Genomic DNA, 14553 nt, shown 5'->3' on the forward strand with positions numbered 1-14553 from the left:
GGATGTTTCCCATGTGCCCTGGGGGGCTCTGCCCGGCTCAGGGTACGAGGACCACGGGGGAAGGACGCGCTCGCTGGTGTTAATGCTGGATTCAGCCTCGCTTGGCCTTCATCTTCCTCAGCTCTGCCCTACACAGCCCCTGGTGCCCCTGAGCCTGCCCCCAGCCCCATAGGGCACAGGCAGGGGCTGGCTCTGCCCAGGGGACCAGCAGTGGGGGCGCTGGGTTTGGCCACACGTGGGGGCTTGGAATGATGCCGGGGTCTGTGCAGGTTCAGCATCTTTGTGTCCGAAGCCTTCTCCTCTCGTGCCATGTGTTGTCTGCTCCGTGGGCGCTCTCAGCCTAATAAATGTCTGCAGCCAACCCTGCCCTCCTCCCGTCTCGCATCCTTTCATGGTCCGAGGGCCTGGGGGAGGCAGGGTCTGTTTGGGATGAGGTTGTCTTGTGCTGAGCAATGGGCACCGCAGCGCTTGGTGTCCATGGGGACATCTCCAGGGGATGTCCAGAGATATAGCACAGGGGTCTTGGATGTACCCATGGAAGTGGAGGGGACCCACTGCCAAGAGGTTTGGGCTCATCTCCCGTATCCCAGTGCTGCAAAGCAAACACAGCCCCTGGTCCTAGCTACATCCCATTGTCCCCCAGTCTCCCACTGCGCATGCAGCCTGGCTCAGCAGCCCCAACGACACCATTCCCTGTCCTGTTAACAGCCCTTTGGTAAGGGCAAGAGCAGCACTGCCTCCATCCCCTCCTGCTCCTGGCGCTCCCCATCCCCACACAGCGACAGCCAGACCGGACTCTGGTGCTGCCCTGATGTTCCGAGGTCTTTTCCTCACCGTAACAGGGACACGGAGCTGTTCGAGCAAGTCCAGAGGGAGGCCACGAGGATGCCCAGGGGCTGGAGCACCTCCTGTGTGAGGACAGGCTGAGAAAGCTGGGGCTGTTCAGCCTGGAGAAGAGAAGCTGCGTGGAGACCCCAGAGCAGCTTCCAGTGGCTGAAGGGGGCTACAGGGATGCTGGAGAGGTGCTGGGCTGGATGGAGCTGAAGGTGCCAACCCAACCCCTTCAAGTGGTTCTATGGCACGCATGGGAAGAACCCCAGGCCAGACGCCGTCTCCAAGTGTTAACCATTTATAAATAAGTACATTTGTTCATACATACAGTTTCATTGTACAGATTACAACCTGTATACATTGGGGGCCGGGGAGGGGGGGAAATGCATTCTTTTGAACTTTTCACATCTATCTCACAGCTCACATGTACAGACAAGAAAACTCTGCTCAAGCAAATACAGCAAAGGAAAAAATATGTCTTCTTCTTTCCTTATACATGAGAGGCAAAAGCCTCCGCTGTCAGCAGGGGCTGCTCTTCCCACTGCACAATATCACAACTGTGTGGTGTTCAATATATCGGTAGAGAGAACAGAACATGCATTGAATAATATACTGTACAGAGAGAGGAAGTCCTTTACATCGGAGTTATAGAAAAGCTAAAGGAAAACGGTGAAGTGTCTTAAAGATCTTCCCAGCAAGTGTCTCGGAGGATGGCAGCCAGGGGGGTGTACAAAGCACAAGGTGTGTGTACTGCACGTGTCTGTTCCAAACTCAGCTCCTCGCGGGCGTGAAGACAGGAGGGAGACAGGACGTTGAATGCAACACTATGGGAAAGAAAAGGCTTGGTTGGACAGGGCTGGCAGAGTCCACGGGAGTCTCTGGGTTGTCGGAGTGGCAACAGAACAGGCTTGACGTGGCGCACGGCGCTGCTCCCGGGGTCTGTTAGAGCACAGCGAGGCAGCGACCCAGTCCCTGGGCATGGGGCTTCCAACCCACCCAGCATCACCCGGAAGGGACAAAGTCTTTTGGCACAGCAGCCATGGGATGCGATCCCGGAGGAGGGGACCTGGCTGCTGCCTCCCCAGTACGGTGACAGGTAGGAAATGAGCAGGAGGGAAGGATGCAGCGGGTGGGTTTGGTGTCTGCCGGCTCTCCCGGTGACGGTCGCGCTGTGTTTTCCCTCGGGTCGGGCTGTAAGAGTTGAGGTGGGATCCAGCTGCACAGTCAGGAGTTGGACACGAATGCATCTTGCTAAAGAATTGAGCCCTTAGTGGTTTGTATTAGAAAAAAGAGTTTGATTGAACACAAAGAAAGGAAAATCCCAGCAATTATTCACACACATCTGAAAAATAAAATCACAGATTCACTCTCAACCATTGTGCTTTGTGTCCAACGTGCACCCACACAGAGCAACCAGCACGGGGTGAAGGCATTTATCCGCAGAGGTCCCGGCAGGTACCACAGCTCTTCCCCTAAGCCCTTGGTTAAACACCATTAACAGAGGAGCTATCCTGAATTCCCAAGGCTAAAAGCAAAGTACAACCAGCGAAGAGCTTGCCTCAGCTCGCTGCGGACCCCCCTTGGCGAGGAAGAGGAGGCACACTGGCTTGCTTGTTTCTCTAGGTAAGGCGGAGCTGGCACTTGGGTTTGAGCTCGGCTTCTTCTGGGTCACCCTGAATATGCAGCGGCCTTTGCAGGAGGGGACAGGGTCTCTGCAGCCAGCCTGGCTCCAGACCTAACCCAAGCGTGGCTGAGGCGTCCGTCACCCGCACACGCGGTGCTCACACTCACCAAGAGGTTTTCCTTTACAGCCAGGTTAAAGGAAAACACCCCCAAAGGTCCAGTGCTCGGATGGACCCACCTGCGGGCACCGGATGGACGGAGGGATGGATGGATGGACAGACAGCACCTTGGCTGGCACAGCCTGTGCCCTTCCCAGCAGTGATGCGGAGCAGGCGGCTCAGGCTGTGCGGTGCCTTCGCCTCCAGAGGCCGATCCTGAGGGATGTGTCTTGGTAAAACCCTCCCTTTACAAAGCACTGACAACCACTTCGAGAGCCCTCCAATGCTGGTCCCAGCATCCTCCCAGCCTGGGAGACCAAGAGCCGGTGAATCCCCACCGAGGGACACGGCAGACATGGACACCCCAAGCTGGGAGAGAAGATTCCAGCCGTGGGCAGGGGACGAGAGACACCCGGTGGGAAGGGCACCTAAGTACATGGGTCGGCTTCAGCATCGCCACCCAACGCGCCCCAGGAACCAAACCTGGAGGTTTCCATGTCATCAAGAACCTGGTTTCCTTGGTGCACCCAAGAATCCTCCTCAATCTCAGACAGGGGCTTGCCAGCGGTGCCACTGCAGCCAGGGAGGGGACAGAGGCGCTGCTGGCAGCATCACCCCACATCTGGATTACTCCAAGAGTAATTCAATACACAGCATGGATGGAGAAGGCAGCACCGTGTCTGAAACTCTGCACGTGCTCCCCAGCACAGCCTGCCTGTCAGACCGACAGCCGAGATGAGAAGGGGAAGGGACATCAGTGAGCTCCACTGAGCCACGTGGACAACAGCGCGCTGCACAACAGGACCACGCACAACAGCACAGCACAGCACCACCTCTGCTTTTCCTCCCTGCCAAATCCAAAGCCTGACTTTGAGGACACAGGGAATGGCTTTTCCAGGGAGGGGTGTGCTCCTTATTCACCTGGGTACCACAGCAGCCACCCTGCCTCAACCCTCCCTAACAGGATTGCTGGGGAAGTGCTTTAAAGCCACTGCAAATCATTTTGTAGGTAAAACTTACTCAACCTGTTGATGCTTATATACAAGAGTCAGTTCTTGTGCTATAAATGGTCAGATTCATTGCTTCGTTTCTTTGCTTTTTTTCCTCCTTTGTGAAAAATACACGAAGAGACAAGAGCTGCTTTGCTATTTCTCTAATGAAGACACTACTCACGCTTAAATAGCCAGTATTTCTCATAGTAACAAACAGTAAAGTGCACCCATTTACAGAGAGAACAGATGGAAAACCATTAGTGCAAGAATCCTGTGAGAAATGTGAGCACGTGCTATTGTGAACAAACCTGCACACTGCAGCACTGAAGCCTTCCTGCAGCTTGGTGGTTGTGTTACAAGTGTGAGCTGTTGTCTTTTTCCCTTAGAACATCTTCATCAACCCAAAAGCTACACACAGAAGTGCTGTGAGGGGATGCTCCAGGACAGTAATGGGAGCACGAGGCAATGAATAGGGAAAGCAAGGCATAGGCTCCATCACTGCTCCCGCATCATCTGTTTGCATCCCAGTGGAGAGAACCTCGCCTGGATGTGAACAGGGGTGGGGCTGAATTTGGTTACCTTTCCCTTTCAAAGAAGCAACTAAAGGAGGAAGCTACTCAGTGGCTCAGAAAGCTGGAGGATGGGAGGCATTGAGCAAAGCGACTACTCCAGACCCACGGATAGGCACGTCCTAGCTATAGGTGCACTGTGTGCAGAGAAGAAATGGGTTATTCCTTACGAAGCAGAACATGTTGCTTCAAAACAGAGAGGAAGGGAACAAAAAAGCCCATCACACCCCCTTTGCAAGGAGGGGAACAGTGCAAGGAGCTGCATGTCCCCACAGCCACGGGGAGCCTGCCCTACCAAGGGGTCTCCCAGTCTTACCTCCCTGCTCTACAGAGCCCTGCAAGGAAGCAAACAGTCAGCACTAGGATGCACCTCGAGAAAGAACACAGTGACCTCAATCCAAATCCACAGGACAAACACCAAAGAGCCCCAAAGAGCCCCAAAATCACCAAAGCCTATAGAGGAAACATGTCTGTGAGACACAAGCCTCTGCCACCCCAAGGCGTGCGCATCCCAGGCACAGGACAGCAGTGAGATGTGCTGATCCACACACAGAAAGACACCGAAATAACCCCACTGAAGCCAGCTTGAAGAGTTTCAGACCAAGTCCTGAGCTGATGTAAATGGATGGAGCTGCACGGATGTGGCGCTGGGGATCTGCTCATTTACTCCAGGCTGGACCCCATGGTTTGGCTCGAGAAGTCTTGCAATCTATTCGCATAGCCCTTTGGAAACACTCCAACTCCTGCTCAGCACTGACATCACTCTCAAGAGCTGATACGAGGGAGGTTCAGCATCAGGCAACAGGCACTATTTGCTTTAAAACAAGCTACAGTTATCGCTCTCCCCCTCCTTCATCCCACCCTTCCCTCTCTGCGACTGAAAAGGCAGATTTCAAACCCACCAGCAGCCAATGAGTCTGTAAAGAGTTCCCCCCCTCAAAAAAAAAAGTCAGAGAAAAATTGACAGATTATGGAAAATCCCATGAAAACAGATCCTGGAACCGCTCCCTCTTTTCCCACCATCCAATGGGATTTGCATTGGACTCAAAAAAAAAATAGGAAAACCAACCTAAACAAACGGATCACATAAATAAATTATAAATAGCTCTCTTTTAACTCCAGCTCCTTAAAAAGGAGAATGTGGTCTCCACCATGTACATGTATGGAACATGGCAACTGCTTTCCAAGGTTTTGGGAATGGATCTTGGAGTGCATCCCTTGCTACGGCACCGGCTCTCAGGAGATGCTGCCCAGGTGGGTTTGCAGAAGGAGCCTTCCTGTCCCGGGAACCATCGTGCCACGTCATGCAGCCTCATCATCAAAGCAATACATAATAAAGCATTAAAATTTGCAATTTTCCTACTCAAATCCCATTTTCTAAGCGAGATTTTTTGTTCTTCCTTGCAAAACCCACCAAATGAAACCCCCAACATCAAACTGTCCCAGTGGAAACATGGTGCTGTGTGTGAGGTGCAGTCGTCCGCTCACCGAGTTAAGTGTTGCCATCCCAGCTCACATGCAAGAGGTTTCTGGCCAAGTCCCTTGCTGATTCCAAGGCATACAAAGGGCTAACTCTAATCAACCAGTGCCTTTAAAATGCCCCAGAGCAAATCAGTGCGGAGGCACCCAGCAGGCAGTTTGCAAAGCAGCAGAGCACAGCGCGATCCCACCCCTTCTGGCTGCTGCTGGATTAAATAGTGCAGGAATCCACTGAATCCAATTCGGATTGAAATGCTCTACACCAGATGAAGCAGGATGGTGATTGTGCATAGCTACTCGGTGTCAAAACACATCGTGCCCTTGCTCGCTGTGGGTAATTTGCTCTTTGAGGGGCAAAGAGTCAAATGACCTGGCTGACATTCCCAAGGATGCAGCCTTGGGAAAGGCTCCTGTGATCCCTGCTCTGCTCCCGCTAGGAATGCCCATCACAACTGAGTTAAGAGCTCATCAAGACAAAAGAAACCAACTTAAATTGAACGCGATTGTCTCTTGGTTACCTCCCGCTGCGGAGGGGAGAGTCGGGGCCACCCCGCCCCACGCACTAAGGTATCCCGGCTGGAAACTTAGCTGGAATTGGGCAAACCATACTGGCTCGGCTGCTGTTGGCTTCACGGTCAGCTGGGGAACGAAAGGGCTGGAGCATGTGCATGGCTGTCTGACCACCACACAAAGTACCGGAGAAACTTGGTCATGTAGCTACCAAAGAGAAATCATAATCATCAGAATAATATAATAATAATAATATGCATGGAAATCAAGCTTGGAAGTGTGTGTGCTGAAAACATGAGGGTCTTACTCCAACAAGCGTCTTTCACACATTAGACTCCACAAATGGTCTCTTTGGTTTGATTGGGGATGTCTGCCCTTGCCTGGAGTCCCTGGAGAGCTGCCTGTACAGGTTGTCCTGGTAGGCCTGCGCCACAGGCAGCGTCCTTGCCACCTTGACGTCGGGATACGAGGAGGCTTGGGTGACTCTCTCCAGGAGGTCTCCCCGGGACCCATTGGCCAGCATCCCATGGGGGCTGTAATAGTCGTCCTCTAGCAAATGGCCATTCTGTGCATTGTTGGTTTTGTTATAAAAGGCAATGTTGCTGATTGAAGAAGGCGGGCTAAATGATTCCGGCTGGGGGAGATTGCCAGGAGACGTAGGACTAATGACAGTGTCCACTGATGACACAGCCCAGGTCCGGCTCTGCTGATGGAGATGGGGGTACTGCTGAGTCCGAGCGGTTTTATCTATGATTCCCATGAACGGCGTGGTCCGGGAACGGGCTGGCTCACTGGGATAACCCCCCTGAGTGGGAGAGACCGGTGAGAGTTCATCGCAAGACCTGTCGTAAGCTGGCTTGAGAGGAATCTCCATTTGCTGAATCGAAGCGGAAGGGCGGAAGTTGGGAGTCAGGTTGGACGTGGAGGAGATGCTATTGCTGGAGGGAGAGAAGCGGAGGCCAACGCTCTGAGAGTGAAGCAGGGGCCTTGGAGTCGGTGGGTGAGGCTTGATTTCACTGGGGTTAACGGTGATGGGTCTTCTTATGAGATGAGACACATCCGGAGAGCCCAGCTGGCTGGCGGGGAGGGGAGAACGTTCCAAGTCAAGCTTTGAGTGACACACTGGATAGTAGGAAGCGGACTGGCTTCGCCCTATCTGCGGCGTCTGGCTATACCTCATCCCCCCCCTGTATGCTGAGGATGGTCTCTGTGGAAGGTCTTCTTTGGCCAGTCCTCCGTGCTGACAGATGGCTCCTGCGCTGAGGCTCGCCTGAACGTGCTGCACTGGTCTGCTGTCACCAACGATGCCCCCGATGGAGCCCTGGTAGACCAGCCTGCTCTGGCTAACCCCCATTTCCCCTGACGATGACTGGTACTTGCTGGCCATCGAGTGGGCAACCTGGCTGTAAGCACCGGTTGGGATTACAGTACTGGAATGGACAGCTGAGCTGGGCTGGTTGCTCCTCACAATCTGTGCCTTGGCTGGCTGCAGCCTCAGCCCCTGCTGCGGCACGGCCACAGGGAGCTGGGGCATCTGGAAGGACCTCTGCGTCATCTTGGACAACGGAGACTTTGGTCTACCAGGGAGCTGGTTGACCCCGCTGGGTTCTTGCTGATAACGAACAGGGGAACCAGACTGTGACCTGTAAACGCTCATGCTCTCTGCCGGGGGGCTGGCGCGATACTGAGGACCTCTGCGAAGAGGAGAAGGTGGCGGGCTTTGATATTCCTTCCCTTGGCTTCCAACAGGCGGTGGGCTGAAGCGGTAAGAGGAGCCCTGGTGAGCAGGGGACGTGTGTGGAGGACTGGGTCTGTAATGTGAGTTTTGGTGCGTAGGAGACAGAGCAGGAGATGTGGACTGGTACCCTTGCCTGGTTGGTGAACCCACAGAACTATTGGACCTGAAATCAAAGACCTGATGAGAGCCAAGGGGTGAGCCAGAAATATAGGCTGAGTCCCTGTGAGCCGGGGATGGGGGTGGGCTCTGGATGATGGGCAGCCCTTGGTTTGGCCTGGACTCTGTCTGCAAGCCAATGGAAACGTTTTCTACATCCTGCTCCAGGTACTCCTCCTCAAAGATGTCCTGCACAGAATAGAGCTCTTCGTGCTGGGCTTCAGGCTCAGGCTCCACCGGGAGCGGCGGCGGCTGCTGCTGCTGCTGCTGGACCTGCCTGCACTCCTCCTCCACCCGCATCAGCAGCCGCTGGATCTCCCGGTTGTTGGGACACAGCTTGATGGCCTCGTTCAGGTCCTCCAGGGCTGCTGAAAACTGCCTGCTTGACAAAGGGACAGAAAGGAGAACTGAAATTACGCTGGATTTGAATGGAGCCCTTCTCGGAGGCTCCGGAGGGTTAAGAGGCTCACCCCTGTTACTGTCTGTGATTGCTACCGTGTGCTGCGTGTCTCTAACTCTGCCTTAAGAGCCTCCTTGGATTTAGTTTAACCAAACTGAAAAAACACTGCCAGCCACTCTGGAGAAGAGGAAGGGAACAGAGTCCTGAGTCCACAACCCAGACTGCAAAAACTCCTTCTGCATTACAGTGTGTGTTACAGGCTCATTACTTCCCACAGCACCACCATGAGCTTTGCTCCTGTTACAGCAAAGGGGAAACCAACACCGAGAGAACCAAGAGCCAAGCTCACCACTCCTGTAAACAAAAGCAGCTTTGATGGAGCTGCAACTGCTTACGCCAGTGAAAATGGAACTTCTGCCTGATGCCAAGACCACACAGAGTCAGGGCTGGCTCCGGCGCTCAGGGGCTCCCAGGGTCAGTGCTTTAGGCAAGGCCTGGCTCTCCAATGTTGCAATGGATTTGGCTAACTTCATCTGAGTCAAGGAATGGAATCAAGGAATGGGAGCCCGTGATTGCCCAGGGAAGCCTATGCAAGGGAAAGGCCAGCATGTAAGGAGTAAAAAGGAGGTGGGGTTAAGGAAAGGGGGTTGTCATTTACAGGGACACGGTTGGCTTTAGCAAAACCCTCCCTTTGAACAGGACTGGCAGCTGGGAGAACGATCCCAGGGGAAAAACTCCCCAGTGCCTCCCAACACCAGCCTACGGTTCTGCACAAGCTCTTGAAACACAGGTGGAGGGAGGAAAAGCATCCTGCTCCCCGGACTGTGCAGACCTCCACTGGGAAATGCAGAAGAAAAGCCAAGGTGGTGGAGGGACCTGGGGAGAAAAGGATGCTTATATGTGGGGGAGGCTGATATCATCTGGAAAGGAACTCGATTCTCATGCTTCCTTACAAGTGTTTTGGAAACAATGGAGAGGAAACCATGAAAGGAAAGGCATTAGGGCAGTGTGCAAGGCTTAAACCCAAGATGTGTGCAGTGACAGTGCCCTTGAGCCCAGAACTCGAGACCCTAAATCAATGTTCATTTAGGAATGGCATTGACGGGGTTTGAAATGAATCTAATCTCGCATCTTTTAGCCTTCAGGGAGGGAATCTTCTGGGTTCCATCTGAGACACAGAGATCCCAGTGCTGCAGCTCTCTAGAAGCTGGTTGCTGTGGCTGACAGCTCCTGGCTGGTGTAGCCAGTGCAGAGCAGCAACTTCTGCCTTGCAGAAAGTGCTGTAGGACAGAGAGATTCACAGGTTTTAAGGGCAGAAGAGATCACTGCGATGACGTAACACAGGCCGCAGGGTTGCCATGAGTCACATTTTGCTTCGAGTCCAAGTTGCGCTTGAACTAAAGTGTAGTTTTAACACCCAACCTTGGCGCAAAGGCTTCCAGCGCATTGAGATGTTCAGCGTTCTACTAAGAGACACCTCTCCAAACATCTGCATTCAGCTGCCTCCAGGAACTGCCAAACGGGACCAGCCCCTTGCACTTGTCTCTCTCCTCACCTGCTGCTGCGTTTGGCCCTTGCTCTTGCATAGTAAGCTTCGTAAGATTTCGGTTTCAACTCCAGTGCTTTAGTAGCAAATTCCTCCGCCATTCCAAAATCCTGTCATTACAATAAGTGTGCAGGTAAGTGACTGAACAGATACAGAAACAAAGATATATACAGTTTGGGAAGAAAACAAACTTCATACAGACATGTTTTGATTTTCTTTCACATGTACCGTGGAAGACCTGATGGAAAACTGGAAGGTTTCACATGGATCCCACATCATTTACACCCGAAGAACTACAATGGCATGTCCAAAGCCCTTTCGTAATGCCGGATGCTGTCAGCACCCACAGAGGCCAGTGCGCCACTGGCTCTGTTCTGACTGATTGTGTCCCCAGCAAGTGCATGCAATCCCTCTCCAACACCCTACAGTCTTGAGGAAACATCTGGTCTCGCAGAGGCTGGAATGTAATCTCATGAAGGACTTTTTTCCATAGCTGAAGGCAATAGGAAACCTTTCCCATGCCCTCTGCTTCCCACTCCGCAGCATACTTGACCTGCCTCGAAGGGGCTGAATAAAACTGCACATGAAGGACAGGACTACAGCATCTCAGTTGCTATAAACAGGATTTGCCTGGCAAAGGTCTCCTACCAGTGCCACCTATTCCACTGTTCCTTATATCTCTCCTACACTCCACTTTGGAGACTAGAGTGGGGTGGGGAGGCAGAGAGTGCTGGCACGGATGGAGACAGCTCTGGGTGCCCCTTGCCTTGCCCCACATGTTTCAGGTACCACTAAGCTCAGCACTTGTGAAGGAGACCTCTTCCCAGCAGAGGGGTGTGCGTTCCACAACCACTGCTCTGGATTGCTGACTTGGGCTATGACCTGAGCAGTTCTGGGAGAAAGGACCAAAGAACACTCCTGATCTGTTCAGAAACTCAGGAACTAAACTCTTGCTACCTGGACTCTGCCTGGGGAAGCTCATACTTCTGTCTGCACCTTCAGTAGCAGTTACTGAAGAGATATTGCCTAACAGACTGTGAATGCAGTCAGAGGTATGTACCTTTATGTTCTCATCTATAGGTGCAAAAACTGCAGGAGCTATCACAACCCTCTGAAGTTTTCCATCACAAAACCTGGATTCCCAACCAAAGATCCTGTCCTTACAGCACAGCTGGCTTGTTTGAAGAGAAGGTTCACACTTGTGCTACGAACTGTGCTGTTTGTTCACCAGCATTAAGATTTCACATCCATTGCTTTTCCTCTTTTCTCCCTCACAGTTTAAAGAAATGAAGGTGTCACAAACCCCGTCCCCTCCAGTGTAATCTCTATTGGCTCGCAGAACACTTTTTGAGTCTCTGGAGACTTTAAGCTTCTATAGAAGTGAAAGCCCCTGCATGCAGAGCAAGGAGGAGGTAGCACTTGTCTGCTGGAGGAACAGCCACATTGCAGGAGCTGGTCGCTAGATGCTGCTGGATGGGAATGGGGAGAGTGACAGTGCTGTGGCAGTTCTGGGAGCAGAAGGAGTGTGTGTGGGTGCTCCTGGATGAGTCAGCGCCCTGGGGAAGCACCAGCCCCCTAAGCATATGCTCCTTCATTTGAGATCAGCGTTCAGAGGAGCACATTTCCTGGCTCCTCCTGGCCTAGAAAGCTGGAAAATGCCTCCCCCCCGTGCACAGCATCATCAAAAGGCAGCAATAAAAAATTCAAAAAGCTATAAACACAGCAATGAATTTTTAATTACCAGAAATAGGTATTAAACCATCGCTTCTCTTGAATGAGAGCGTGTCAGTGCTCTGTGGAGGACGACCAGGTTAACACAGAGGGAAGACCTCTGTGGTCAAAGCGCGACTGCAGGACGGTCAAGTCTCTGTGCGCAGGCAGAATCACAGAATGGTTTGGGTTGGAAAGGACTTTTAAGATCATCCAGTTCCAGCCCCCTGCCACACCTCACACTAGACCAGGTTGCCCAAGGCTCTGCCCAGCCTGCCAGGGATGGCACATTTACCACTCCTCTGGGCACACTGTGCCAGTGCCTCAGCACCCTCACAGTAAAGAGCTTCTTCCTTAGGTCCAACCTGAACCTCCCCTGTCCAAGAAAACTGGCACCTTGTGCTTCAGGCCACAAAGAGGGAGGAGACTTACGTTCATTTTCCTTCGACATCGGGACAGGTTGAGCAGGAGCGAGACCTTCAGCTCACGGAAGGTTTTCAGGTCTTCTCCAAAGCCTTCCCTTGGGAATTTTTTCAGGGCATACTGGTAGCGCTGGGCAGCCTCTTTCACTTTACCTTTCTAATAGAAGGAGAACATGTCAAAACACATCCTTGGGTTGAGTTGACTTCCCTGCAGAGAACTCACTCGCCGGGCCCATGAATGTCACAGTAACGTGACTTCACTATTTAGCTCTTTTCTAGAGAGGAAAGCCAGAACAAGGGAACATCTGATGTGGAAATGCAGATGCCTTGTGCAAGTTGAGTTCTCCCACTTGGTACAGACTTGTCATGCTACAGTGGGAAACACAGCAGAGATTGTGTTAACTTGATACAACCCCATCTGGTTTCTGGATTGTCTTTTGAGCTGGGGGATCAGTAATCCATTTCTGGAGAACACCCTGCACCCAAAGCTTAATAAGCACCAGGAAGGGTAAAGAATATGAAGTCTGGGACTCTGGGTGGAGTTCCTGGGGCTCAGCAAAGCCCCTGCAATAGCAAAGATAAAATGTTATGGCAGTGATGTGGCTCTGAAGTGAAGAAATGGGTTGAAATTCATCTCCTTGACCTTTAGAGGTCTAAAAATCAGGTGTCTACACCTAAGCCTGTCAACAGGGTTCCTTTTATATTTATTGGGCCGCCACAGTCACCTTCAAAGGGTGACTCATCTTTGCTATTTTGGGCACCTATTTTTGGGATGCCCTGGGGAGGAGCAGCCTTGGCAGCCAGGGTGAAAAAAAGAGGGCAAAATGGGATCTGGGACACGTGCAACTCATGGTGACCCAGACATACATTGTGCAGCTACGAATAGTAAGCTTTAAAACCCTGTAGACTCAGGTTTCTCAGCTGTATCACGTATCTCTGGCAGATAACTCCAGTTACAATGCCAGCTTTGCATATTTTCTGCTTCGCCCTTAGAGCCTAACAGTGACTCATTGTTGTACTTGCACATTTTGTGTGTGTGCAAAGCTCCAGGTTTTAAAGATCAGCTTAAAATAAACAGCAAAAAAGACGCCACTCCAGTGCACTGGTGGAATACCTCCCATGTGCTGAAGGACACAACAAAGCCATCTGCATCCTGACTATCAGTGTGCGAGGCAAAAAGTGGATCCCCGACTTCTTCTGGGATCCACTATGGTGTTGGGTGGTTCCACAGCAGTGAGCTTGCTAGGTAATGACAACACCGTCAGACCTGATGCGATGGCAACACCACTGAACAAACACTTGGGTTCTAGTGCTTTCAAAGAGGAAATGAAGCACTGGCTCAAGTCCAGAATGCAGAGACTCTGGCTTTGCTTCAGCTTTGTTACAGATTTGGGCAATCAAACACTGCCCCCCCCCCAACCCTGCTAACCAAAACCAGTTTGCAACACGAGGGATGCTGTGAGCAGTAGCTTTTACTTGCCATGGGTTAAGGCAGCAGCACTGCTCAGTCAAAACCTCCCATTGGCTGATTTGTTCAGTTCTTCCCCAAAACACTCCTCTCACCTTATAAAACATGTCTCCCTCTTCCATCAGCTTGCTCAAGAGGATGATCATGATGTCTGGTTTGGAGGTTGCCATCGCCCATGTTGCTGGACCTGTAGTGTACAGGATGCATGATGGGTAAAAAACTCATACAATGCAAGGGTGGTAGGAAGCTGGGTGGAAAAAATATCCTGGGGTGGGAATTTCTGCTGGAGAGAACAACTTGGCATGGTCAAAGGGCTGAGTGCTCCAAATGATTGAGCTGACAATTCCTCTCACACTTAAACGTCACATCCACATTACAATGGTTTTCCTTTGCAGTCATTAAGGCTAATCCCAATCACCACTCCCACAATGGTCTAGGAATGCTGGGAGCCATTTCCACAAGAGGGCAGTGCTGATTGTGGAACCAGCCGGGGCGGAGTTGGGGAAACAAAACATTTTCAAAAGGCACGATCAGAGTGGTTACATCAAAGCATTTCTAAATGAGAATCATGGAAGTGCAGCAGGAAATCTGCAGCTGGGCTGGCGATAGGTGTTTAAGTGGGCTGTGATTTCCAGCTTCACAAGATGGGAAATAACTAGAGTAGAAAACCCATTAAGGTGGGAAATACGACACAGGGAAGGTCATGTCTAAGTGCTGCCGGTGCCGGAGCTGTCGCTTGGGCTGGGGCCACGCTGGCTCTGCCTGTGCAGAGCCAGTTGTTATCTCAAGGACTAATACTGGGAGGGAAAGGGTGACAAAAATCTGGCGATAACTCATTAGTGTGGGTGAAGAATAAGTCAATGATATTCTATAAGTAGATTCAGTACGTTTTTGGGGAAGGAAGTTAGTTTTTGAGTTCAAGTTATTCTCTGCAACAGTCATTAAAAAAAT

General features: G+C 51.8%; 1 protein-coding gene across 9 annotated transcripts in view; it reads right to left on the reverse strand.

Annotated features, from left to right (window-relative positions):
- Positions 1 to 5268: 5268 nt before the first annotated feature.
- The window catches only part of TANC2 (tetratricopeptide repeat, ankyrin repeat and coiled-coil containing 2), a 216343-nt gene continuing 207058 nt past the window's right edge, over positions 5269 to 14553 (reverse strand). For all 9 annotated transcript variants that reach the window (XM_057421972.1, XM_057421968.1, XM_057421966.1 and 6 more), the window contains 4 exons: positions 13698 to 13789; positions 12145 to 12291; positions 10012 to 10112; positions 5269 to 8435 (listed from right to left, as the gene is read on the reverse strand). In XM_057421972.1, coding sequence (XP_057277955.1) covers positions 6485 to 8435; positions 10012 to 10112; positions 12145 to 12291; positions 13698 to 13789 — 2291 coding nt within the window. In that variant the 3' untranslated portion in view covers positions 5269 to 6484. The remainder of the gene's footprint in view (positions 8436 to 10011; positions 10113 to 12144; positions 12292 to 13697; positions 13790 to 14553) is intronic.

This window comes from Pezoporus wallicus, unplaced genomic scaffold (assembly GCF_028554395.1).
Source record: "Pezoporus wallicus isolate ANWC-B61680 ecotype Strahan unplaced genomic scaffold, APGP_CSIRO_Pwel_v1 contig_8488, whole genome shotgun sequence".
In the NCBI taxonomy this organism is placed as follows: Eukaryota; Metazoa; Chordata; class Aves; order Psittaciformes; family Psittacidae; genus Pezoporus; species Pezoporus wallicus.